The sequence below is a fragment of the Macrosteles quadrilineatus genome, unplaced genomic scaffold, assembly GCF_028750875.1.
Source record: "Macrosteles quadrilineatus isolate MER2022 unplaced genomic scaffold, UCM_ALF_1.0 Scaffold_5__1_contigs__length_97177068, whole genome shotgun sequence".
NCBI classification, from domain to species: domain Eukaryota; kingdom Metazoa; phylum Arthropoda; class Insecta; order Hemiptera; family Cicadellidae; genus Macrosteles; species Macrosteles quadrilineatus.
The window spans coordinates 3,827,943-3,854,334 of NW_026542598.1; the positions used below are offsets into that span (position 1 = coordinate 3,827,943).

Here is a 26,392-nt window from a genome sequence, read left to right on the forward strand (position 1 = left end):
TCAGCCCAATCCGACCAGTATTTTTCACGTTTACTTGTCACATACATACATCCATACATCCAAACTTTCTCATTTATAATATTAGTAGGGTAAGAAACTAAAATGTTGGAGTCTGTTGCTAGACTTTATAAAAGTTAAAAGAAATATATTTTGTTAAAGGCATAGTATACCGAGTGTTAAGAATCTCTTTCCCGAAACTCCGCGGGCATGTTTCTTAGGGGAAAAAACAAAAAAATATCATGTAAACATATGCCCTATCTCCCTTCGTTTTCCGTCTGTCAGTGTGTATGTATTTGTTTCATAGCTTCCCATAAGGTTAGAACCACTAGAGGTTCCAACTTCAAATTTCAACATCATATGTGTATGATGACAAATAGTAACTATTATTTTGCAAATCATCAAGTTTTTACTTTATATGATTTCGAAATAACGGCCATTTTAATTTTTCAAAGTTTGATAACTCAACAGCTATAGGATTTATAAAAAGGTTACGACAGACAAAAAGAATGTAAATTTAATTCACTTTACATTTAAATGTACAATGTCTATATGGTCAATAAACAAATTAGGAGAAGATTTCGTTTTTATCAAGGTAATACCTGCTAATTTATTGAACTTGCCCAAAATTGTAGTTTTAATTTCATAAAATGTAATTTTTCTCCATTATTTGTGTTATGACCTTATATTATTTGTACAATTATGTAAAGTGAATTAAATTTCCAACCTTTTGGTCATTTGTGACTTTTTTTATAAATACCTCAAGTGGCTTTAAAGTTATGGGAAGGATTGTACGAAATAAATACTAACAGACGTATAACGAAACGAGATAATGTGTTAACATGGAATTGTTTGTTTGTTTTGACCTAAGGAACTTGCCACGGAGTACAGGAGAGTTTCGAAACACCCTGTATAATCAATCAGACTTTCTTTAGAATAATGTCATAAATGAACCAGGCAAGAATTTGGCTGTGATTTAGCAAAATAGTAATAAGAATGATGTATAACGTTTTTGTTGGAAATACAAATGAAATTTCTAGTACGCTAAGGTTTAATCCTAAATCATTTGACATATTATGTCAAAATGATGTATGAATGGTGTATGAATTAATGTCCTATATTACCATGGTATTATAATTAATGAAATAATCACGATTTTACAGTTTAAAAAGCATCTTGTAACTAGTAGGAGTATAATAAATATTCTATCATAAAACTTACCAAACAGAATAAATAGAAGATTGACACGTTCATAGTTCTGATACTGGCCTCGAGATCCACTGACTGACGCAGTTACAGATGGTTTGTAACTCGATGACGTACAATAATTATACAGGTGGTATATTAATCACAAGCAGATCACTAGGAATGTGTAAAATACACAGTAGCAGTAGAATTTATATAATAAAAAAACTAAACAAAAATTCATGGACGTAGATCTCATGGTCAGAACTGGAGCCAGAACCGACTTACTTTTTCGTTTCCCTTGAGGCCAAAAACACTATGCGTTCGAATCAATACGAATAACACATTTACATTAAAATGCCACTGGGGCTGGAATTAACAAAGACGATCAATTGAGCCTAGTAATGCAAGAGGGACCCAAACCACTGCATAGTCAAACTGAGAAAAACAAGGTTAAAACATAGGCTAAATCTGTTTGCATATGTATTCTTTACACGTAAATATGTCTAATCTAGCGGTTACAGCATACTTGATTGTTCACCGATCAGGTCGAATAAATAGTGGCTTCCTTAGATCGGTGACATTTAATAAACCAATGAGCCAACACATGTTGTGCGTATTGGCCAGGCAAATACAATTGGCTTTATTTACACTGTGTGATATCAAAAAAAGGAGCAATTAATAATGAAATATGATAAATCTCTTATTATACGTGAGGGCTGTTTTTTGTGAATACTACTCCTCCCTTATTTGTGGATTAATTTCAACGTTAAAGGTGTCAAAAGTTTCGACCTAGTTCGTAGTTTTGCAATAAGGTTTTAGAATTTAAAATTTCCTACTCTTGAGGGCGTGAGACCCTTTCAATAGTCGGTTTTTACCTGTCATAAGAGAGAGGTGTGGTCGGTTTTTGTCATAAGAAATACATTGAACAAATTTCAAAACAAAAAACAGCTGTATATAAAAAGAAACTCACCAGCTTAGCTTCTTGGGAGTAAATGATAATGTTTGTAATATTCAGGAGGTTATAGACCAATCCAAACCATTAATCACTTTTGTTGGATGAACAGAAAATCTCTTGAGTTTAAAGAAGAAATATTGAAAACAGGAGGAGGTTAAAAGGAAATAACCTTCTAGGTAGAAGGTTATCCAGTAATAGGTTTAAAAATGGAGAAGTTTATCCACCATATTTATTACTACTCTTCTTGTACTCTTCTTATTGTGGCAGTCGATGAGTTCACGAAATTTGTGTGGTTATTCCCCATAAGAAAAACAACGGCCCAACTCACCTTATAAACTCTGGAAACTCGATTGTTTCAACATTTTGGTAATTCTATGAAATTTGTTACCGACAACGGATCTCAGTTTAGGTCTCATTTATTTAAGAGGATATGTTTTGGTCAGGGAATATACCATTTTACTTCTTCTCCATACTACCAACAGCCCTCTCATGCCGAAAGATCCCATAGGAATTACAAGTCAGCACTCATTGCCGAACAGCAAGAACAGCAAGACATCTGGGATCAGAATCTCCGTAGGCTCAACTAGCATTCAATAGTGTTCTCCATGAAGGTCATAAATGGAGCCCTTCGAGCTTATGTTTGGATTCAAACCAAATAACCATTTGTCAAATGTTTGGAATATCACCGATGTGTGTCCTCAACAGATTTCAAACCAGATGTCAAAAACCTGTGGTCAGCCGCTATAGACCACGAATTTATCGCTACTAGACGGAATCTAAAAGCGAGCCCACGAGAGACAGCGGGGTCGATATAATCAGGGAAGAAGAGAAGACCCATTCAAGATTGGACAGCTTGTTTATTGCTTTGCCCATCCTCTCAGTTTAATAGTGGAGAAAAGGCTGGATAACTGTGCTACAGGTTGACTGGACCTCTAAGAATTTCAAAATGTTTATCACTTGTTACTGCTTTGCTGGTCGACCCCATTACCGAAGGGTTCATATTGCACATTTAAAACCCCTACACCGGGGATTCAATGTTTGGTTCAGGAAGTGAAATTAAATAAGAATAGTGTGTCTTATGACTGGTCTTCCTCAAGACTGCTTTTCTCTCTAAAGTATTCTACGTCTCTCTCTAAATTACGCAAACATCTATCAGCGCTTATACTTCCAGTTCACCAATTCTGAAAAAATTTGCGAAACTCTAGTTGTCACTTGTTACCTGATTATAAGATATTTGAGCCTGATGTCTCCTTTGGGGTGGGAAGTTGAGCCGTGTCAGTTGGCTCAGGTTGAGAGATGAGAGGATGTTTTATAGTATACCTTTGCGGCGGAGAAACACTGTAAGCTGACGTTTGCTAAAGGCTGTGGGGAAGTATCAAATTTTGCAAATTTATTTGATTTTCTTTCCTTTTTTAATTTGTAAATACAAAATTATTTTACCAAATGGATTCAAAATACGCTCTTTTAGATTTGTATATTCAAAAGCGTAGTAGTGTAGCTCAAGGAGTGTTTTTGGCATATCAAATTATGTACGCTGAAGCATGGATTTTTTTAAAGTGGGAATCGGCGCTTACATTTTTTCATCTGATTTTATTTTTTTATTTATTACTATCTAACGTCACTCTATGTGTTAGATAGCATCATTAATTCATAGTCCAATGACAAATGGAATCTGGGTTTGAAAACGACCTCGCTTGGATTCGAACCAGTGACCTTCAGATTTGTAGGCGAGCACTATAACCACTCGGCTACCCAGACAATCATGACGAGTCGCACCACGTCACTCACTGGTGAGTTGCTAGGCTTAATGTCTATTTTATTAATTTTCTGTCTGAAAACACATTATTGAGGGTAAATAAAGCTGTAGCAATGCTCGTCAGACAAGGATACTTTAATGTGGCCTGGTTGGAATTAAGTTTTTCCCAAAATTTGTAAATTTTTAAGTGTTTTTGGTCAAATCTTCAAATGTTTTCCTAAACTTTTCTTTGTTTGCTCCAACCACTGTCTTCTCTTCACCCCCCTTGATGAACTTAAAAGTTGGCATCGACTTAACTTCGTACGTGTCCGCAATTTCTTTCTGATCGTACACATCCACCTTAAAAAAGATAACGTTCGGAAAGTTTTTGGCATAGTCAGCAAAAAAGGGTGCTATAGTCGTACAAGGTTCACACCCTGTCGCATAGAAATCTATTACAACCAGCTGTTTTTCGTTTCTAGCTTCTTTCAACTCAATGTCGAAGTAATATTCGTCCGTCACTATGTGTAGGTTGTCTAGAACAAATTCAAATTGATAAGTATACTACATGCACTTTGTATAGTTTATACTTGAGGGATACAATCGTTTAATGAATTGCTCTCTGTAAAACTAGCGAAGCCACAATTGCAAATTACAGGTAGGCTGATAAAATTGTATTAATCATAATCTAAATTACCGTTATTGATTAGTTTTATTTTCAAATTAATTGAGAACGTTTTAAATAGTTTTTATTGCATAATCAACATATTTTTGGTCACAAAATAACCGCTACAAACTAATTATGTAAGTATAAAATCGATCATTTAATCTCACCAAGTTGTGAATCGATGTTCTCAAGTTGTGGTTCGGATTGTCCACCAGTAGTTTGGAAGGGCCACCAGGGGAGCGAAGCACCAACCAGTTGAATAAGTAACAACTAAAAAATATTTAGCTGATGTACCCATGATTTGCAATGGGAATAAAATTCAGTGTTGAAGAATGCACTGACTTCAAATCGTACACCACCTTAAAAGTTAAGAGTATTTTATGAATGGTTCACAAATGGTATAACTAAAATTTTGGAGTCGGCTGCTAGACTTATAAAAGTTAAAAGAACTCTATTTTGTTAAAGACATAGTATACAGAGTGTTTCGAAACTCTCTCCCGAAACTCCGTGGGCATGTTTCTTAGGTTAAAACATACAAAAAATGTTATGTAAAATATTATGTTCACATAATACATATTATTATTATATTATGTATTATTATGTATGTATTTTTTACATATCTTTCCATAACTTTAGAACCAATAGAGGTATCAACTTCAAATTTCGTATGTGTATGATGTCAAATAGTAAGTATTGTTTTGCAAATCATCAAGTTTCTACTTTGTATAATTTCGAAACGGCAGTCATTTCAACTTTTCAAAGCTTAATAACTCAAAAGGTATAGGATTTATGAAAAGGTTACTAATAATAAAAAGGATGTAAATTTAATTCACTTAACAGAAATGTACAATGATTATAGGGTCAATTCACAAATAAGGGAGAAGATTTCATTTTAAAAGGTTATACCTGCTAATTTATTGGATTTGCCCAAAATTTGTAGTTTTAACTTCAGAAAATTTTATTTTTATCCATTATTTGTGTTATGATCCTATATGATTTGTACAATTCTGTAAAGTAAATTAAATTTCCATCCTTTTGGTCATTTGTAACCTTTTTGTAAATACCTCAAGTGGCTTTAAAGTTACGGGAAACTATGTAAAAAATACATACACACTGACGGACGAATAACGAAGCGAAATAATGGGTTTACATGAAATTATTTTTGTTGGTTTTGACCTAAGGAACATGCCACGGAGATTCGGAAGAGAGTTTCAAAACATCCTGTATAATCAATCAGACTTTCTATAGTATAATGCCATAAATGAACCAGGCAAAGATTTAGCTGTGATTTAATGATTTAGAAAAATAATAATGGAAAGTGATTATATTAAATAAATCGATAGTTGACTGTAGATGATGGAAGATGGAAAGGTCTAGTACGCTAAGGTTTAACCTGAAACCAATTGACGTATTATGTTTGGCAATGGTGTATGAATTAATGTCCTGTATTACCCTGGTAATCAAACTAATGGGTTAATCATTATTTACAGTTTAAAAAGCATCTTGTAACTAGTAAGAGTATAATAAATATTCTATGATATAACTTACCAAAAAGGATAAATAGAATATTGACACGTTCATAGTTCTGATACTGGCCTCGAGATCCACTGACTGACGCAGTTACAGATGGTTTGTAACTCGATGACGTACAATAATTATACAGGTGGTATATTAATCACAAGCTTATCTCTGGGAAAGTGTAAAATACACAGTAGCAGTAGAATTGATAGATAAAAAATTTGTTACATTTTGTGAATTTCCCTAAAGGTAATCAGATATTGACGTAGGTCTCATGGTAAGACGTGGAGCCGGGACCGACTTACTTTTTCGTTTTGAGGTCCCTTGAGGCTAAAAACAATTCGTTCAAATCCATCCGATCAACACATTTACATTAAAATGCCACTGGGGCTGGAATTAACAAAGACGATAAAGTGAGCCTAGTAATGCAACAGTGACCCAAACCACTGCATAGTCAAACTGAGAAAAACAAGGTTAAGTTTAATACGTAACTATTAATTCATGTATAGTGTTAACATAGAAAAATAACATTGTTTATACGGAAAGTATATAAAAGATACGTCTAATAACACTTAAAACGTATATTTGCGCCTATACTGTTAACTTACAAGACGGTATATAAACAAAAAAGATTTATATTTATGTCATTCGCATAAATTTCATTCATTTTTTTAGTGAATGTCATTTCCCTATTGGGTCTGATGATGATTGCAGTGTCCAATCGAAATCGATGCCATCTTTTATGTATATTTACCATCTTGTGAGTTAACAGTATAAACGTTATATGGTATATGATATGATATAATATGATATAACATACAGGGTGAGTTTTAATTGTCCCACCCCCAACTTTTTTCTACATTTTTTCAAATATCAATCCCAGACCACTTCCAAACATTGTTAGGTAGTAAGTACTTCATTTTGACAAGGTGGTTATTTCCGGCCGCCATTTTGGATCAACCATATTGGATGCAAAATATTTTTTTTAAAGTAAAGGTGGGGTTGTGACCCATTATTTCGAATTAGATTTTTACTCTGATTACAATGCCACAAACCGTTTTTAAAAATCTTGATCTATTCCAAAGTTAAGAGGGTTTTTTAAAACTTTATTTTTAGCCCATTTCAACATTGTGCATTTACAAACTAAGACCATAATCTTAAAATAGTGCTAGATAAAGATAAGTATACACCACCAGTCATTGTTGGCCTATTTTCACTTGGTTATAACGGATGTAATTTTTTTGGCCGCCATCTTGGATCCGCAATTTTGGAATATGATAAATTATTTTAAAAATGAAGGAGGTGTTGTGACCCATCATTTCGAATTACCTTTTTAAGCCAAATTCAATGCCGCAACCTATTTTTTGCTATCACGTTTTATTCATGAAATATTGCAATGTTTTTGTTAAAACCGTCGATATTTCAAAATCAAAATATGAAAATGAAAAACGGATCGCGGAATTGAGTTCAGTTAAAAAAATTAATTCGAAATGATGGGCCACAACACCCCTTTCATATTTGAAGTAATTTATCACATCAAGTACTTACTACCAAACAATGTTTGGAAGTGGTCTGCGATTGATATTTGAAAAATGTAGAAAAACGTTGGGGGGGGGGGGCAATTGAAACTCACCCTGTATATATTTTAAGTGTTATTGGACGTATCTTTTATTTTTATTTACTTTCCGTAAATTTAATAACACGTACAATACTGATCAAAAAGATATTAATTTTGATATAAAATTGACTCTTAACTGTTTATTAATGATTGGTTTTTAAGTCATCTATACTATTATATAAACATCTATAACGGTGTCTGTCTGTATGTCTATTACTATTTAATGTAAGAAATACTGAACTGACTGAGCTTAAACTTTACAAAAATATAGCTTCCATACCAAGGTTGGTCTTAGGACTATTCACACTTCGATACTGACCGTGGGCTTTGCCCTTTGGCTTTAAAAGTTCTGAAGTGAGGATTTTAAAAGTAAATATTGATTAGTCTCCATGGCTGCAATGAGAACATTTACAATGTTCACATTTGCTTTGACATTTCAATGTAAACAAGAAGAGCTGCCAAATTGCTCAGTTAGAGGCATTTGGCATGTGCTTACACCAAGGCACAGTAGTTAGAGATATTTCTCTACCTGTGTAAAATACTATTACACAACTTAATGTATTTTTTTTAAATTTAAATTGATAATCTACATGATCGAATCACAGAATATCAAAAATAATTTCAAAAACAATGTTTAATGATTTTTGAAGAAACTAATGCTAATGATTTCGAACACTATAAGATGTTTTCATTTTTCTTTCGCAACCACGTACGTTAAAGGTAAACCTGTAAGATATTTTGATTTATAATGCAGTTAATCTGTTTAACAACGTTGCAGAGTAAAACATAGGCTAAATATATTCGCATCCGTATTCTTTATACATAATATGTCCAATCTAGCGGTTAAAGCATACCCGATAGTTCACCGATCAGGTCGAATAAATAGTGGCTTCCTTAGATTGGTGACATTTAATGAACCAATGAGCCAATACATGTTGTGTGTATTGGCCAGGCAAATACAATTGGCTTTATTTACACCATGTGAGATCAAATAAAGGAGCACTCGACAATGCAATATGATAAATCAATCAAATTAGTTGTTTGGGTGATTTTGGATGGGTCAAAGAAGTGTTACAATTTTTGTTGTTTTCGTGAATGCATAATCTTTGTTGGTTAATCAATAGTCACTGTATTATTCTGAAAGAAATTATAAGTTAAATTAAACTTGTATAATGTACCTCAATAAACTGATAAAATGATTTAAACTTATATTAGAATAGTTTTAGGTTTGAAGATCTAATAGATAACTATTTTTTCCTTCTTACTTCGTGTTAAATTTACACATGCCCATCATAGAATAAGTGTCCAAGCATTACAACCATCTTTTAAAGAATTTTAGTTCCCGGATGTAAGCTAAATAGTTGTAATGCATTTCAATCACTCTAAATGAAACAGTGACGTTAGCAAATACAGAGAACTTCAAAACTCCTGGATCATCATAGTTTATAATTCTAAGGTAATTCAAAGATAATATATAATATTTAAATACGTGGTAGTTTGGTTGATATAGCAGCTTTAGTAGAAATAGTAAAATCAAGTCTATCAAAATGTATTAAATCTAATCCATTAGCAGGACCCACCACACAGCCCTCAACAACACAAATACAGTTAATCGATATAGTAGATAGTTTTGAATTTCGAAACTATAGTTAGCTATTGTAGTTGAGCAACGGCAGTAATGCGGATAACGTACTTACGATTTATTTGTTGGTGAAACCTATTGAATGTGGTTGAGTGTTTGGAAAATATTATTCAACTAAATAAATATTTTTTATCAAAATTTTTTTTATTTACCCTTCAAACCCCTGCTTATGAGATACAAATAACACTATGCAAGTGTTCAAAATTAAAAACAACACTAACTAGCTAGATTCATTTTCCATAATAAATACAAAATATTTTTGTTCGTAAACAGTTTTTTCTACAAAAAGAAAAGTAAAACGGACAATTTAACAATACAAAGTGTTGCTTTATAGCAAACATTTTCTTCAGAGAAAAAGTATTAAACAATAGTGTCGTGGCTTTTACCTCAGAGTGAAAAATTAAAAGCTCTGGACCTTTACGAGGTAGTACTTCCATAGAGGTGAAACAAAGAGGATTTTTAACTTTTAACCAACTAATTTTGAACATAAAATGCATTTTATAAATAATAACTATAAAATCTTTCTCTAATTTTAAAACAGGCTGCAAGCAGTTTACTTATTCATAAACGTTTAGGGCTACAAAAACAATGGAAGCATATAATAGTTGCTTCATTAATTAAATTGCAGTTTTGTATAAGCTATTTTTCACAATGTTGTACCAGCTGAAAGGAATTTACTGTTTTGGTTAAGGAACACATTGTAAAATATCTAAAACAAATATGATTAAGTTAGCCAGCAAGTTTGTTTAGAACAATGTCTGGAAACAAGTTGGAGTACAACTGACATCCATCAAACGGAGAACAATAAGGTGTTATTGACACAAACCAATGAACTTTTAACCCCACTCTAAAAAAAATCCAAAATGGTGAACATCTATAAACGTCACAAAACGTTTTTTACGGCTATAACTCAAAAACGGCTAGAAAAATTTAAAAAATGCCATGGTCAGGAATTAAATTTTCTACAAAAATCACTCAGGTGTTTTCCAAAAAATCGCACCCCTTCACCCCTAAAACCCACCCTAGTTTCGAAAATTGTTAATTTTCTTAACGTATTTCTTACATTAAATAGTAATAGACATACAGACAGACACCGTTATAGATGTTTATATAATAGTTTCGAAAATTGTTAATTTTCTTAAAGGTTTTTAATGGTTTTCGCTATTTTTCCTACCAAATTAATGAAAATTTTACCCATTACAAGTTTTTTTTGTAAATTTACTCCTTGACCCCCAAAATTTAAGTTTAATGTCAAATTGTAAATGTTTTTTTTAACTTTTACGAGGTTGTAATAGATTATTTACCTATTCTATGGCGCAAGGCAACTCCCTAAACAGTTAATACAAATATAAATGTATATTAGAGCTAACACCAAGATATGAACATAAAAAGGATAATATACAAAATTCCCCCCTCCGAAATCAAACAGACCTGCCAAAAGACCTGTTAAAAAATCAAATCCATAAAGTTATAATATTAATGTATAATGATAATATATAATGATTATTTATATAGATAAACGATGTTTTAAAACTTATATATATGGGAAAGAAAACACCATAGGCCCCGTATCATAATATTTAATATTAATAATGGAACCATATAATAATATTTCAAACGTTTTGCAAAACAAACCAATTTGTATACTGCTGAAAGGGAAAAAGGTCAATCGGATTTTTCCATTTCCTCCTGTCTTATGGCCAACATAACAACATTTGTTTCTAATGTTGTTTGCTACTACCGTTTAATGAAGTCATCTTTCAGAATCTTTCTTGATTTAAAGTTTACCACTTACATTAAAAATTATTTTGGGATTAAATTTAAATAGAAATAGCTGTGTTGTATCTTTGACTGCTAATAAAACTTCTGTCTCCAATAGTCAATGGTTGTATCTTGGATAGATAAGAACAAGCTGCTATACCCGTGCTTTGCAACGGGAAGAAAATGTGACCTAGAGAGCTATTAAAGTAATTCTGATGTGTGTTTTAAAATACGGCAAGTCTATGATTTAGTTTGAAAATATAAACTGATTTAAAAGTGTAAACCTACTTACTTTCAAAACTCCTATTTTTTTATGTTCATAGATTCAAAAGTATATGACAACATACCTAAGCGTAGCAACAGCATCAATTTCTCCATATTGATGCTTCACGAATGACATGTTTTACCATAATTCTTTAACTTTAGTCAATCCTCTTTACATGTAGCTTACTATATAAATTACATAATGAAATTTTGAGCAATACTTTACAAAACGTAGACAACCTTTCTTTAAAACCAAAAATAACCCTCCTAAATCCACATAAAGCATCACAAACATCTTTTTCGAGTAAATAAACAAACACCAGTTCATTGTACTGACCAGCTGTTTCATTAGCTAAATTAAATTAAATCATGTAAACTTTGCATGCCAGGCGTAGCCCTTTGGAAATCAGCCTGTGGGGCAGAGCCCTTAGGAAATTCGTCCATATCAATACTTTTCGGCAAATCTACACACTCTAAGCTCCATTTTGATGTGACATATGCCTGTATTTTTATTTGGTAAATTGCCTAAACCGTTTACATAAAATTTGATTGTATCACTTTAATAATATAATAGATATTAGCTATGTAAATTATACTGTTGTAACCATATAAAGGTTTAAGATAGGGAATCTGTTAAATTTTTATATGCTTAGGCATATAACAATTTAACAAGAAATGAAATGGCAACAATTCAAAAATAATTCATTCTTAAGCACTAAGTAGCTGAAGTTTCGTGGATACCGGTATTGTTTCCGGAAATGTTTATGACATTCTTGGTTAGGTCACTAGCTATGTGGTAGCAGCACTCCAATCAACGTAATTTATTGTATGGAATGTAATTGTAATGTATTAGCATATCTTAAACATTTATATGGTTACAACAGTATAGTAGCATACTGTAGCAATTGGCTTGCAGTGTTACAAATAATATACATGTGTTGAACTTTATCTTTAAAATGCTCAGTGAATGATTTAATGTTTTTGTTAAATATTCTTGTAAACCCTTAAATAATATCAGCTAAAACGTTATTTTGTGCCTACCATAATGAAGCTATAAAGTGATAAAAACAACCAATAAAACTTTTCATTCATAAAAATCTTTTGTCGGAAAGTTTTCAGAAATACTAACAATAACTAAGGTCAGACACAAAAATCTACTTATTCCGAAGGCTAGAATCTTTTCTCTGCTAAGCATAAACAGACAGAGCCAGCTTTATTGAGTTATGGTAATTTATTTAGGAGAATTATTTAGATTACAAGGAACTGTGAAATTCAACTGATCCTACAGTGTCATTTAATTCCTACCATTAACAGACTGTACAAATTATTATAAACGCGTATCATGTAACATCCAATGAGGTAAAATATTTACTGTAACTTCAAGTATAAATCAGTTATGTATAAATGACATGTTTCCTCTTTTCATACTCTAGTGGTTTGATATTAATTTGATAGAATGGCTACTTGAAAGAAAAGTCTACGTTTCCAACGCGTTCCCCAAGCTTGACATTATAGGAATATAAAGCATACTGCAATATTCATAAACTACTATTTCAAACTAATTATAACATGTTGGTCACCCTTGTGGGATGGATATTAGAATGTGTTCAAACATGTAGTTGAGCATGTTGTGTTTACATCAATTTGTTTCCAGACATTGTTCGAAACACACTTAATACTGGCTAACTTTAGAATTTTTTTTTTTATTTAAGGGAATATTTTACAGGTCGTTTCAGACTATTATTAAAAATACTATTTGTAAAAAGTCACTTTTTGCCCGTGTGGTGGCTATATTTTTTGTCATATTGCATCATTGATTAACAAACAAAGCTAGAAAACGATATAAATTGTATATACAGATAACCTCTCGAAACGACTTCCAGCTTATTTCCATTCTGCTAATGGAATTAAGCAGCTGTTTAGTAAGTGGTTCAATCATTTCGTCTATTACGATTGTACAGTACATCATACCATCGATATGTCGAGCGTCAATAGTCGACAAAAATAGGCCAAAATATTGCTTAATAAAACAACCGATAAATAATTTCAATCGATACGATTGCCACAATCGAAATTTACATCGGCTGATTTTTACTCCCTAGAGATTAAAAATTATTTTTACTCCCTAGAGAGAGAAAATTCTACTTTAGACCCTCAACGCATGCAGTAAAACTACTGTTTTGTTTTTGCTGCAGAAAGAAGAAAAATAAATTAAATACTTATAAATGATTTACTGTAATTTGTTTGCAGCTTAAAACCTATTGGGATTCGTACAAAAACATTCAGCAATAACATGTAAAACAATTGAACGTCGTAATTACATTACATCTGTCCCATGTTCCTAATCCCTTCGAATCCGATTTATCAATTGTGTAGGTGGATTGTATCTTAATTTAGTGATTAAACTTACACTTATATCACGTTATATGTGGAATTCAAATAGCATTATTTAATTCGAAAGATAAATTACTTGCAAATTATTAGACTTTTACACTATCTGTTTCTGAAACGGTTACATCCAAACATCAACACTTTTCACGACAAACTACCGGTTCTTTAAATATTATTTATTAGGTTAGCCACAGCAAAACCAGTTTTAAAGGAATATTAAACCCGCTAACAATTATTTGCTTGAATAGAAAATAATTATGTGTACATATTTGGATTGTACCTTAATAGTATATTTCATCACTAGGGCGTAAAGTGGCTCTTGTCGACCCGAGCTCGAGTTTCACTTGAGCAAGGGCTGAAATTCACTTTTCGCCCGTGTGATGAACTATTTTTATCATATTAAAACATTGTTATATATCCACCAAAACGAGTGAAAACATACATCTGTATTGGTAATATGATGTTTAATTAGTACTTAAATTTATTACTTTTTTGTTGGGGTTTTCTCTAAACAAAACTAGCAGCCTGCGAAAAATGTACAAAGTGAATATACATTTTGTTTATTAGAAATGGCGACTTCAATTATTTGTGAATATTTCATTATGACGCCCTAAATCCAAATATAGTGCTAGCTAGAAACAGACGAACAAACCAAATATCCTGTTCTGCTTCAGATTTAATTTAATTTAGCTCCACGTGCTTGAATCCAGAAGGAGATTTCAAGTTTCAAACCCTAATTATGATTTTGCGATATTTTTATGTTATACAATTTTAACAATATATCTAGTTGTTTATCTTTTAATATTTCTCATTTAGGAAAAATATCATATAAGATCAACATTGTATAGGTAACATTATTATGTTAACTTAATGGCTGAATATTGTTTAACTGTCTAAAGAATATTCCTATCCTAAATATTATTGTAGTATGACATGCATTATACTAATATTCATTTCTGTATCAACATTTAAACTGTGTTGTTTTCATATCAAATTTACCCCACAATAATAATTGTTTTACACCTCTTCACAATACATCGTTACAAAACATGGCTAGTGTTGCTGCAATCATACATTGATAGATTTTACATTTTGGTTTTTACGTTTTTTTTCTGTACTTCAGCTGTTTTATGTTCTACGGACAATGTGTACGCTATAAAGTAAGATTAACTAAACGAGTACGGATATGCATACTCGTATCTTATACAATAGTTTTATTTAAACTGTGAACCAAATTTATGTTCTATCTTCTATTATTTCTCAGATCTCAAAATAATTATCATTTAATTAAAGTATCACTAAAACTCTGATAGTACCTCCAAAACAGGCCACTTCCTCAGAACCTTTTAACACCCAAAATGGGGTGAGAGTGTGTTTGGTACATGGGTCATTTTGTTTGGAATGAGCGCAAATGTAATTGCACATTCTGAGACTCAGAAGCACGTTTTATGTTTATGTAGGCCGGGTGTTATCTTCAGTACTGTAGGCTGTAGACCTTTAACAAAAGCTATGATGATATACAGGGTTTTCATAAAATAATGGTGGGGTTTAGTTATGAAATGAAAGAAAATCTAGATAAGATACAAAAAACTGCCGGTATTTATTTTGTTGGATTCCTGACATCAAAAGATTTTATACATAGCTAATAAGCTTCAACATGACAACCATTTCTTGCTTTACAGACGTCCAGACGATGATCTATTTCAGCCCTTAGTGCAACATTTATCATGTTACAATGGGGACTGCATACCTGGTCCATACTAGTAGAAGGGCTAAATTTCTAGGTTTTTTTTATAAACTATGTTTTTAAATCCTAAATGGCCGTTATTCTAAAGTTGCTGACTTTAGTTAACTTAGTTACACGCATAGCCATTATCTTGACGGAAAACATGTTATAAGAAAATACAACTAGAGTCGGGACCACGTAAGTTTGCAGTTGAGGGAGGAACCTATTTACCATATGGTTTTGAATGAACCAATGAGAACCGTGTGGTGTTGCCAAATCTAATAATACCAGCTGATTTGAAAATATTGCTTAGTATATTTTAATTAGTGTTGTCAACGGGCGATGTGGCAACGTCGCACTAGCTTTGTCTTGTGATTGGCTGCCACCAACTGCAAACTTACGTGGTCCCGACTCTAGATATGTATTTAAAAGAATGAGTAGGTTGTCGATTAGCACAACAATAAACACAGCTGTTTCAATTTAATTTACATCTTTAAACAACTTAGATATGTATGACTTTACAACATGATATAGTTTATTTTTAAAACTACTTAGATACTTCCATAGTTACTTTTAGATATGAATATGTAAAAGTAAAAATCGTATGAGTCAACTGTTATGATGGCATTAAGGAGTTAACTGAGAAATTCAATGCTAATTAACGTTGATAATTTGAGATTTAAAATTACCACAATGCAAGTTTTTTACTATAGCCATCTACAATGGTAGTTTGATGGTTTATTAATTTAGAAAACTAACATATTATGTATAATTTATCAAATGCAGTTTACAGAATCCTTTATACATCCTACATACATCGATAATAACATGTATATTAATGCATCGTGTTATGGCATATGCGCAATGTTTCCAAGAAGAATATTTGTTTTATTTTTTATCAATAAGATCAAATAAGATTAAAGGTGTATGAAACACCTAGTAAAATTGTGTTATTGCAATCCTTTTAAAATCATCTTGATAGAGCATGTCCGACCTTCTACTCAGCTGTTGTCCGTCAATAGCACTTCAATGATCTGAGTTTGACAGATGTCAGTTGCATTTCAATCCCCAACCATCCCTTTCCAACTCATCCCAATAATGAAATCTCCCATTGAACTCATCATATCCACAATCATTAGATAAACAAAGAAAGATATGACTTCAAGAAAAAGATCATAAATAAAATTAAGAATCGTGTTGAAGTTTTTTTAATGAATTTAGATAACAGCAACACTAACCACGCATAAAATATTTATTTTATTTTTAGTCTTTAATATAGGAAAATAATGTATTACTAGTTAAATACAGTTGGAGGGGATTCCAGTAAGCAAACACGTTTTTAGTTTATGAATAATTTTAAGCTTTAAAGATAAACATATTTTTCTCCATGGAAGTGAAGTAGTAAGCGTGATTTGAATATTAAACATTGTTTCTTCACATTTAGACATGATTTTAACTTAAAAGTAGCTGATTTCAAAAGATTCGAAAGATCCTGATGTGTATGATAATCCTTTTGCCTTAGGATACAAAAAACGTAAGTACTTTAAATACAACAAGTTTTGTGTGAGTCGGAATCAACATCTAATGGTGGGGACAGAAATAATCTTGTTATCGTTATTGTTTATCATGACTTTTCCACGTCAATTTACAGACTAAAGTCATATTCGAGAAAATTTGATTTATCGCCCAATATGTTACACCTTACAACACTTTACGAATTCTACATATCTCTCAGTAAGCCTATGTACTGATAATGCTATCCGAATCTTTCCACATAGGTCTACAATTTGTCTAAGACGTTTTTTCCTTAACAAATTTCCTTTTTTTCATTAATTTATTTTTATGTTTTAAATTTTATGTTGACTGATTTGCAATGTTTTTTTTTTTTTTTTTTTTTTTTTTGATAGGGCGTATTTATTTTTCAAGTGCATTAGTTATCAACTTACTGAATTCTTTTTCTTCAATTTTTTTTTTTTAAATCCATTGTTTTTGTACGTTTGCTTTCCCCCAAAATGTTAGGAAACGGAGTAGCGTGTTATTATTGACTCGGTTTGAAGGGACTAATATTATAAAAATGAAAATTTGGAGTATATCACATGGCCAATCACGTAATAACTACTTGATCAATTGAACAGATGTTTCCGTAAATAGAACCATTATACCACAGGCCTAATGGACGTAGGTATTTTTTGTGTTTTATTATAATTTAGACATCAATGTATTAATAAAAATGCCATGCAGAACTATAGCACATAACTATTCTCTTAACGTTCTCTTCCTGGTGCAAAGCGCAGGTATGGCGGCTAGTTTTACAATAAAGTAACCAACAACTTACACGTTGGTTGCTGGAATGCATGTTATTTCTGTGGAGAGAGTTGAGCCATAGATGAAGTAATATAATATAATTATATTACTTCTATGGTTGAGCGTTTACAAGAAGTAAACACAAGTAATGCTTGAAGATCACACAACTAAACCTGGGATCCTTCTTATTCTCTTTGCCGTAATTAATTTGCTCTGCAAAGCTTAAAATCCTTCAAAAAAAATTTGAATCGTGTAAACTTCCATACAAAGGGAATGGGGTGGTTCTTTTCAAAGAATGTAACAAGATCAATAAAAATTTGGCTAGAGGTTGTGGCCTCACAGAAGCTGAGTTCAAACAATACTTGAAAATGGTCGGAGACGTTATTCCTCTTAGAAGTCTTCATGGGAGATCCAGGGACGGGAACCAGTGCAGGCATTGTCCTGTATCTGAGAAATATACTCTTGAAACTCTTGCCCACGTCCTTGGAAAGTGCCCATTTAGTAGTCTTCTACGAAATACCCGCCACCATACCATCAGAAAAATCATAGCTGATCAATTCAGAAAGAAAAGTTACGAGGTCTATGAAGAGGTCACGGCTATAGAAGAAGAGGGCTCTGTGAGGCGGAGTGACATCATTGTTATAGACAAGGAGAAAGATTTCGGTCTCATTATAGACCCAACAGTTCGTCTTGAGACAAATGAAAATCAGCCACAGGAAGTCCATGAAGAAAAAGTAAATATTTACAAGAAAACTATCCCATATTATTCAGAGAAATATAAAATATCAAAATTCGAAGTATATGGACTACTCATTGGATCAAGAGGAACAATTCCTCAACAAGTTGAGAAATTTTGGAAGAAATTCAAGTTGGAAAATCAAGTGCTATATTTAATATCTTTAACAGCCATAAAATTTTCTATTAATATTATAAGAAACCACCTATATAACAACTATCATAATTAGGTTTAATCAAACTTGCAAAATTTAATGTAATATTATTCTTTGTTCTACAGCAGACTACAATGTGTAGTAAGATTTCAATTTTTTAAATAAATTTGAATTTATATAAAATATATTATAAAATTAATAAGTAATATAGAGTTCCTGTCATTTCGACTTACTGTTTTCATCCTACCATATATTTAATTAAATTTTACAATTTTGAGGGAGGAAAAATCGAGTTTTGAATTAAATTTATAGTAGCAGTTGTAACGTAAACGTTGTACAGAATTGTTACTTGCTTTTGTAGATAGTATATAATTTTTATATAGTAATCTTAACTAAAACGTGCTAAATATATGTCCAAGATTAGTAATTTCTGTATTGTATTATTTGTTAATATAATTAACCAAAAAAGTATTTCAAAATAGAGTATAAAATCTTTGATAAAAACCAAATATAAACTATAAGACGTATTTGATAAGTTACTAACCAAGCAATCATAATAAGATTTTAAATTGTTTTAGACCCTTTTTTTCAAACCAACTTTGTTTATAGCATAATTTGAGAGTTGTTTTTAGTCAAATGTTTTTTTAAACAACATTTTATAGCTGAATCTTTTGCGATAAATTACATTAGGTTCTGCAGTGCTGCCAACCACATCACTGGCGACCTAACCGGAAGTAACATAAACATTTCGGGAAACAATACCAACAGCCACACAACTCAGTTTATTATAGTTTGGAATGCGTCCTTACTGAATTGTTATTTCTGTTTTAATTGTTATTGTTTCGTGTTACTGCAGATATGTTTGATTGAAAGGTAGGATTTATGGTATATTGTGCAAACGTCTTTTATTGTTATGAATTGTTAAGAATACTTTAAATGTAATACATAAAACAAGTTACCAAAATTATTAGACAAAGGTTTTGGAAACAGATCACATGAAATAGTTTGGAAAAGTAATATAATAGTATATTTCATCACTAAGACGTAAAGTTGCTCTTTTCAATCCTAGCTCAAGTTTCAACCGGTCGTGACGCATCATTCCCTATACCGGTTTTTTTTTCTTTTTTAACCGTTTTGAATGTACCATTTTACCGTTTCGTCTGTGTTCGTGTTTGTGTATCTTCATACTTTTTAACATCCTTGACGTGAAGACATCGTAGAGATTTTAAACTACTTGGGACACTATCAACATTTAGGATTACAAGGAAGCAGGTTTTTTTTTTCTACACCAGTGCCATTTTAATTTAAGTTTTATTTGGATTAAACGCTTTTAAGGGAAAGCGGTCCAAGTCCATTAAATTGTTTGTGGATGTGTCGTGAATTGAACCCACCCTTCCCGCAGTGACGTCCAAAATGTTAACCAGTAGGCTAGAAACACATCCAATTCCCCCCAATTCATATGTTTAAGGTAGGCTAATCCAGAGGCTAACACCACAAATTAAAAATATTACTAAAACAATGCAATAAAAATATGTAAAACTATCTCGGAAACAAACAGATAACATTTAAAATCGTGTAAAAATATTTTATAGTAATATAATTAATTTCGAATTTCATAAATAGAAGGAACCCTGGTTTACCAAAATATTATCATTTCTATAAAGCAACAAATGTTTCTCTCGAAACATTAGATGAAAAACTTAAATGCTCGTTTAAGGCAGAAGCAGAAGAAGTCCTGCAGTGTTAATGGGAATAACAATTACTTTGGGTTTTGATACTTTTTTATAATTGTTTTTTTACTTACAAAAACAATATTGTTTGCATATGCCTACTACGGTTGTGAACCTTTACTGTTTATAGAAACACGTTTAAGGCGTAACATCATATTTTAACTGATAAATTCGTTTTAGGCCTACTTTACGATAACGGTCCCCAACAGCCCTAATAAACTTGCTTCATCATCACAGTACACCATTAAGCAATTTTAATAGCTATCAACAAGCAAAAGTACGTATTTTTCCATGCGAGAGAATTTGATCTGTAAACTATGATGCAAAAACTGCAATTGGTCTCAAAAGTTTGCAATTGCAGGTGTGACATGGGTGAATCCCCACGCAATTAGAAACTTCCTTTCATTTATAAGGAATCATCGAGTTGCATTTTTTACTTCGATATAGATTGACTATTAAGAAAAAGACATGTGTTTGTTTAGAAACTGTTTTAATGTAGTCGAGTTAAGCTAGCTTGACTGAAGTAACGCCAATCATAGATGAAATGAAAATGAAATTAAATGAAATCCTTTATTTCAACAGGCAAATTAGGGCCACATGGCCCTTTCTTACACTTAACCTGCATACATACTTATAAATATAAAATAGAATGATACATAGGCTTACGGATACAATCCATCACTAAATAAACCAGTAATAAGGGAGACAACTGAACTCTCTTTTGGATCTTAAGGAACTTAACACTCTTAACAAATTATTAACACTCGCTTTATACATGAAATAGGTCTGAATGGGTCCCATTTTTTGTAATGGACCTAACCATCTTAAAAATCATAAGCATAAGATAATTAAGATAATTCTTTAAGATTTACCAACATTTTAAAAAATATCAGCCTCATAATTTTATTACACGATCCAACAACACGCCATTTTATCCATCCATTAATTTATTTCAAAAAATTATCAAAACAGTTTATTGCTGGTTTTATGTATCAAATTTTATCTTCAAGTCTTCTTTGTTTGCTCCAATCACCGTCTCCTCTTTGCCGTTTTTGATGAACTTAAAAGTTGGCACCTCGTTTACTTGGTACCTAGCCGCAATATTTTTCTGTTCGTCTACATCCACCTCAAGAAAGATAGCTTCGTTACACTTTTTTGCATATTCTTCAATAAAGGGTGCTATAGCCCTGCAATGTTCACACTGTTTCGCTAAGAAACTTATCACGACCAGTTGTTTCTTCTGATTAGCTTCATTCAACTGATCATCGAAGTATGCATCGCTCATCACAACATGTATGCTAGCTAGAACATATTAAAATTTATGATTAGAATTAGCTTATACGTGAAGGATACAAACCTTTTAACTTTTTAATGTTTTATTTTTCATGCTATGTGTTTTGCTAAATGTTTTCGGTTACTGATATACGAACCACGCAACGATAGAAAATTATAGGTAGGCTGATTAAACGGTAATAATTACCTACAAAAGACATAGTATACGCCAAAAAAGTCATTCAAAGAGTGTCTTGGGCTTGGTTAAAAATTAATGCAACATGGGCAACATTTTTGTTTAGCATTGTATCTGGTTTTCAATTATGATACACCAAGCACGTTAACTAAATATTTAGAAATGTATGCGTTAGAGAAATTGTTAATGAATCAGCAAATTAGGCCTACATTTGGTGGATTTGGTTTCTTCCAAAGGGTTTGGCAACTAATGAATCAGGATTGGTATGTTGGCTGGTATTATGTTCTCTAAATATTTGTTTGGAAATGATCTGTTAGTGTAACCGATGTCTTTGTGGCAATACGTCACACACGTTATTTTTACACTCTCATTCCATGTTTAATTTGTTTTTATCGTAGTGTCCGTTATTTTGTAATTTGGAAATTGTTTTGTTTTCACTTTTAAATGCTGGTATATAACCTTTTTTAGATATTTATTTGTTCTGTGGTTTGATGTAGTGAATTGGTATATATATATATATATATATATACTAGCTGACCCGGCGAACTTCGTATTGCCTAAGTTATAGGTTTCCCCTAAGACAGACCGATGGAAAGAAAGTACCGTTACGTTTAATTTTCAAGATGATCTCGTTCGCATCGCTCAATCACGTCCTGGTTGAAGTTCGTTTGCTACGCTCACTCACCTTTGGGTTGGAGCTCGTTCGCTACGCTCACTCACCTTTAGGTTGGAGCTCGTTCGCTGCGCTCACTTGCCTTCAGGTTAGCTCGTTCGATACGCTAACTCGCCTCCAGGTTGAAGTTCGTTCGCTACGCTCACTCACCTTTGGGTTGGAGCTCGTTCGCTACGCTCACTCACCTTTAGGTTGGAGCTCGTTCGCTGCGCTCACTTGCCTTCAGGTTAGCTCGTTCGCTACGCTAACTCGCCTCCAGGTTGAAGTTCGTTCGCTACGCTCACTCACCTTTTGGTTGCAAATTAGCTGTTGTCATAAATGTAAAAGAAATAATAGTGCTGCACCCTGTTGGTAATCCTTGTAACTTTAATGCTATTGAACATCATAGAACAGAACCAACTTGTTTAATTGAAACAGCTGTTAAGATTCAATAATTCCATTTCTCATAAGGTTAACATGGGAAACTCCAGAGCCACTGGGGCGGAGCCCTTTTAAGAATTTCGAAACGGGAAATAGTTTACGTCCGATTCGCATACCTACAGAATTTACACACCAAATTTCATAACGATCGGTGAAGTCGTTCCGGAGGAGTTTGCAGACAAACACTGTGACACGAGAATTTTATATATTAGAAGATAGATATATATATATATAGTGTAGGTTCTACTGAATTGTGTTGCCTGTGAGATCATCTGAAGTACTAGTTTTTATTTCCTCAATAACTAAATACATTTTTTTTATTTCTTCCATAATGTGGGGTGTTTTAATCGTTTGTGGTTATCGTTTATATTATATGTTTTTCGTCGGTATTCTACTTTGCCGAGACTGTGGGATAGATTGTGGTTTTAGTTTGTACAATAGAGACCTGAAAGCTGCCACTTTTCGGTTCTTAGGAGTTGTTGGAATCAGCAGGGATCACGAGATCGGTTAGGGTGAGTTTTCTGTAAATTAAAATTTATGTGGTTGCATTATTGTTTTTCGTAGCAGCTACATCAATCAAGTTCATCAAATTGCTGCTTTTGAGGTCCATTTGTATACTAATGTGTGTTGTGTTGAAATGTTTGACGAGTAATTAAGCTTGTCTGGCATTATCATTCAAGATGAGGAAGGCATGATCGATATATCTGGCATGGAATATTATGTTATGACAATAGGTTTTACATACGGAGGTCAAAATAGTCCAACGACTAATATTGCTAATATTGAATCATTATTTTTTAATGGTAATATACTATTTATACCATTATAATATACCGTTTTGAGTTGTAGAACGAATTACTCGTAATACTTAAAGCTCATAAGGAGGTTCCTCAGTGTTTCCTAGTCCTGGTTTGGGAGCTCCAACAAGTAGGAACAGTCTCTTGAAATAGTTAACTAGCTGACGTACCTAGCTTCACAACGGAAATTAAATACAGTTTAAATAAAGTTAAATAAAGCATATTTCGTAACTCTCATCCTTTCCAGATCAGTTGATGTTTCCAATCTTATGATGGTATACAATGGATATGTTTATCCTATCCTTAACTACGGAATAATTATTTGGGGAAATTCCGTCAAAAAGAAACAAGTTTTTAATTGCAAAAAATAATCATTAGAACAATTTACTGTATCAAAGTTAGGGATTCTTGTGAAAATACATTTAAAAGCAACAATATTCATACCTTTCCCAGTAATAATTCAATAATATGCGATGATAGAAAATAATAGGAATATATGCGTGTGCGTATATATTTATGAAACAAAATATTTCTAAATTTTGTGTTAATTCAGACAATCATAATTGTAATACCCGACAAAAAAGCTGTCTTTTATACCCTAAACACAAATCTTCAACTTTCGCATATTCTCCCCACTATTCTGGTATTAAGTTTTATAATAACCTGCCTGATTCGATTAAATCTGTAACTTCCCTCAATTCGTTTAAATTGCAGTTATTCAATTTTTATGCAATAAATGCTGTTATAAGGTAAATGATTTTTTCCGCTGACTCTTGTACAGACTATTGTACAACGACTATTGTATTTAAACTATTCGTGTAGGCCTATATTGTGTACAAAATGAATAAAGGATAATTTGATTTGATTAATAGTGTTACCTTCACTCAGTTTGTCAAATGTCTTCCCAAAGTTTAGTTTGTTTATTCCTGTCATCGTCTCCTCTATGCGTTCACTCTCGCTTGCTCCTTCCTTGATGAACTTAAAAGTCGGCACCCGCTTTACATTGTAAGTTTTTGCAATCTTGATCTGTTCGTCTGTGTCCACCTTAAGAAAGATAACGTCCGGAAAACGTCTTGCATATCCAGTAAAAAAGGGTTCGATAAATTTGCAAGGCCAACACCGTGTCATGAAAAAATCTATCACGACCAGCTGTTGGCTTTGTTTGGCTTCTTTCAACTTATTTGAGAGGTATGTGTCGCTCGTCACAGTATGTATGTTGGCTAGAACACATTCACATTTATAAATATGCTACATGCACATACTTGAGGGATACAAGCTTTTAATTAATTGGTTACATATGTAAACTACGATAGCGAATTACATTTAGGCTGATAAAATTGTAATAGTTATGATATAAAATGTCTATGGCGAGAAAATTAAGCCAAACAGTGTTGTGTTTTATGGTCAAAGTAATGGACAACTTTTGTCTCGTTTTTATTGCTTACAAAAAAATTTGCCTTATCACAATAACTCCTTCCAAATTAATTCTGTAAGAATAAAATAGATACTTAAAGCTCACGAGGTTTTGGTTCGTTGTTTTCAAGTTGTGGTTCTTTGTTTTCAAGTTGTGGTTCGTCGTTTTCAAGTTGTGGTTCGGATTTTCCAGACCGCTGTTTTGAAAAGGGCCACCAGCAGGACTTAGATCCCTGAACGACTTGAAGCAGTATCATCTAAAAAAATATCTAACGCTGATGTACCAGTGATTTGCAGTTGGAATAAAATTTAGTGTAAAAAAATGTTATTTGTTCATATAGTAGGCTACATCACCTTAAAAGATTAAAGTAACTCAGAAATGATTGTCTACCAAAGTCAAAGGAAGTTATTCAAAAATAGTCTCTTCGTGGGATACCCTGGATATAAATAAAAGAAACGTTTAACAATAGTACAGTATTGTCCGTATTAGACAAATTTGCAGTCATATTATGTCTTAGAGCATGTTTGCCTATACAATACGTGTATATTCGTCTATTATACAAAAATCTAATGGTGTCCGTCTTTGTGTGTTTTTTATCACTTACTCAAACTACTGAGCTGAAAGTTGACATAAATATAGCTAGATACCAAGGATCCATTTAGGACAACTCATGCTTGGTGACTGACTGTGGGCTTTTCCCCTTTGGCTTTCATAGTTCTGAGGTAAGGATTTTGACTGAGATTCAGTTTTTTAGGCAATGATGTATAAATTAATGTATTACTATGGTATTAGAATTAATTGTTCATGTTTTTACAGTATAACGCATCCTGTAACTATTAAGATTTAAATAAATATTCTATCACATAACTTACCAGAAATGTTAAATAGAAGATAAACATGTTCATAGTTCTGATACTAGCCTAGGGATCCACTGACTGTTACAATTATTGCTGCACAGATGGTGTGTAGCTCGATAAATACATATAATTATAGAGGTGGCATTGTTCACAAGTAGACCACTTGTAAAATATAAAATACATTATAGCAGTAGAATTGCTAGATCACATGACATTTATTACTTTTAATGAATTTCTCATATTGGAAATAAGATATAACAATAATAAGATATATTAGGTCTCATGGTAAGACCTGGACCCGGAACCGATTTACTTTTCGTTTATGGTCCTTAGCGGCATAAAACACCATCCGTTAAAATCTATCCGTTCAACACATC

General features: G+C 32.4%; 1 protein-coding gene across 1 annotated transcript; it reads right to left on the reverse strand.

Moving 5' to 3' along the window:
• Window positions 1–21,003: 21,003 nt before the first annotated feature.
• On the reverse strand, window positions 21,004–26,116 carry LOC128994871 (thioredoxin domain-containing protein 2-like). The gene is made up of 4 exons (XM_054419693.1): window positions 26,031–26,116; window positions 25,264–25,414; window positions 24,623–24,964; window positions 21,004–21,688 (listed from the first exon to the last, which is right to left on the reverse strand). Exons 1-4 carry the CDS (start codon window positions 26,061–26,063, stop codon window positions 21,372–21,374), a joined length of 843 nt encoding a protein of 280 aa, XP_054275668.1. The 5' UTR covers window positions 26,064–26,116; the 3' UTR covers window positions 21,004–21,371.
• Window positions 26,117–26,392: the final 276 nt, after the last annotated feature.

Bases quoted from the DNA above. Each gene is read 5' to 3' on its own strand.
- LOC128994871 (XM_054419693.1), bottom strand. From the start codon at position 26,063: ATGAACATGTTTATCTTCTATTTAACATTTCTG. The intron at 24,965-25,263 runs GTGAGCTTTAAG...AATGTGTTCTAG, and splicing joins AAACAACGAACCAAAACCTC to CCAACATACATACTGTGACG. The intron at 21,689-24,622 runs GTAACACTATTA...AATATGTTCTAG, and splicing joins ATTTGACAAACTGAGTGAAG to CTAGCATACATGTTGTGATG.